Here is a 1,975-nt window from a genome sequence, read left to right as displayed (position 1 = left end):
ATAAAATAGAAATAAGATCCCTATTCCTAAGATGATTAAGAAAAGGGAGGTGGTAGTAATAGAAAACCCCATACTGCCCTTCGAAAGTAAAATATTTCATGATGATGTAGCACACCTTGTCCCATGGCGGCGGAATCTCCTCATGATTGAATCCACCAACCCGCTTCATAGGGTTCTCACCGTTGCGGAAGAATTGATTTAGACTGGTGGTGTCTGAGATACGGCTCTACTTTTTCCATTTTCGGCCTTCCATGGAAAGGCTCGTCGCCTGAGCAATAACCTCCTCGTTCACTTCAAATGAAATGTCACCCATAGTGACCCTTCTATCCTCCCAAGAAGCCACAAATTGTTTAGACAGTCTCTCGTCATTGCCTTTCGTACTCTCCATGAACTTATCAATTCCTCCTTCCATGCACACAAACCAAACCATTGGCCTGGCTTTGAAATCATTCGTTTTATCCGGTTCAAGTCTCAGTCTATTAACCCCATAATCGCTTCCTCCAACTTAGCAGTAGTAATGAGAAGCAGGGCAAAAAAAAATATAGAGCCGCTCAAGTGCCAGAGTAGAGTCCAGAAACAAACCCAACAAATCTCGATATAAAACATTGCAATAATCGTCATGATTATTGCAAGTCATGTATGAACAACTCTCCCAAGCTCAAGATCTATTGCGCTTGTGTGAACCATCAATCCACCCAATGTTACTTAGCTGAGACAATTTATTGCCTTCATCACCACCAATGTCATTCGTTTGGATGATTAAAAAAATATTGCCTTTCTCGATATTGGTACTCCGCAAGGAGATAAAATCATTATTTAATCCCCTTAGATTATTTTAGGAATGATGACTAGGCCATATGCAGCTACGTGGCATATCCATCTCACAATTGGTAGGTTCCAACTTCAAATTCAAAATTTGGTAATTTCTAAACCTCATCAAATTACAACTGATTAAAAGGTAAAGTAGAGGGAGGGGAGTCATCATTAGAACTTAGTCTTTTCTTTCTCTGAGATCCCCTTAATGATCACTGGCAGTATATCAGTACTCCTCCAACACCGTAAGCCCTCTTGCAGCATGTTGATAGCAACTGCATTCCCTTCTCTGTAAATGTGGCAGATAGTGAAATTGTCAAGGTTAGCTAGAAGCATTCTAGCATCCCTCAAAATCGCTTCCACTTTCCAACTCGCCGCAGTTCTACCATTGACAGCCTCGACAATTATTTTTGAATCCCCTTTAATTTCAAGTTGTCTGATACCTATAGCAATGACAAACTTCATTCTCCATAAAAGGGCCATTCCCTCGGCTTGGTTGACAATATGATTCCTCAGGCTTCCCGCAAAGGCAACAATAAGACCACCCTGATGATCTCGTGTCACACGACCTCCCACTTGCCTATTATTGTGGGTTGCCCCATCAAAGTTTAGTTTGTGCCATGAGGGACTTGGGGCTTCCCATTTGGTCCTTTTACTGTTGATCTTTTTAGTGTTATTGAACAACTTAAACTCCGAGGGGAGTTTCCAATGTTCAGCATTTCTCCAATCAGCTGAGTTAGGGGGGTTGGAGGGGTTTTTCCATCTAGTCACCAAGATATTGTCCATAATCATCTTGAAGCAGCTATTAAAAGCATTGTCCGAGGAGATTTCAACGTCCCTAAAGATTCTGTTATTTCTTTCTTTCCAAACACTCCAACATATATGAGGGATCTGCTTCCACAGTTGTATAACTAGGGGATGGTGGGAAGGTGATGACCAATCATTCACAAACTGGTGTATGTCACCATGGAACACCTATTGGAAACCACATTTTTCAATGGTAATGGTCCACAAGTGTCTAGCAAAAGGGCAGTGGATAAAAAGATGGTTGATAGATTCCTCCTCCGATTTACAAAGGATACATCTATTAGGTAATTGGAAGCCCCTTCTTCTAAAGTTATCCTGAGTCCATACTTTTCCATGCATAAGGGTCCACCTGAAA

At 41.4% G+C, this 1,975-nt stretch overlaps 1 protein-coding gene across 1 annotated transcript; it reads right to left on the bottom strand.

Moving 5' to 3' along the window:
- Nucleotides 1–984: 984 nt before the first annotated feature.
- On the bottom strand, nt 985–1,599 carry LOC131033795 (uncharacterized). The gene has a single exon (XM_057965082.2). It carries the CDS (start codon nt 1,597–1,599, stop codon nt 985–987), a length of 615 nt encoding a protein of 204 aa, XP_057821065.2.
- Between the last annotated feature and the right edge of the window lie 376 nt (nt 1,600–1,975).

Source organism: Cryptomeria japonica, chromosome 3 (genome assembly GCF_030272615.1).
Source record: "Cryptomeria japonica chromosome 3, Sugi_1.0, whole genome shotgun sequence".
Taxonomy (NCBI): Eukaryota; Viridiplantae; Streptophyta; class Pinopsida; order Cupressales; family Cupressaceae; genus Cryptomeria; species Cryptomeria japonica.
The sequence above is the reverse complement of the archived record's forward strand: the minus strand, read 5'-3'. Positions and strand labels throughout refer to the sequence as shown.

Coding starts and splice junctions, on each gene's coding strand:
- LOC131033795 (XM_057965082.2), bottom strand. CDS start 1,599: ATGGACAATATCTTGGTGACTAGATGGAAAAACCCCTCCAACCCCCCT.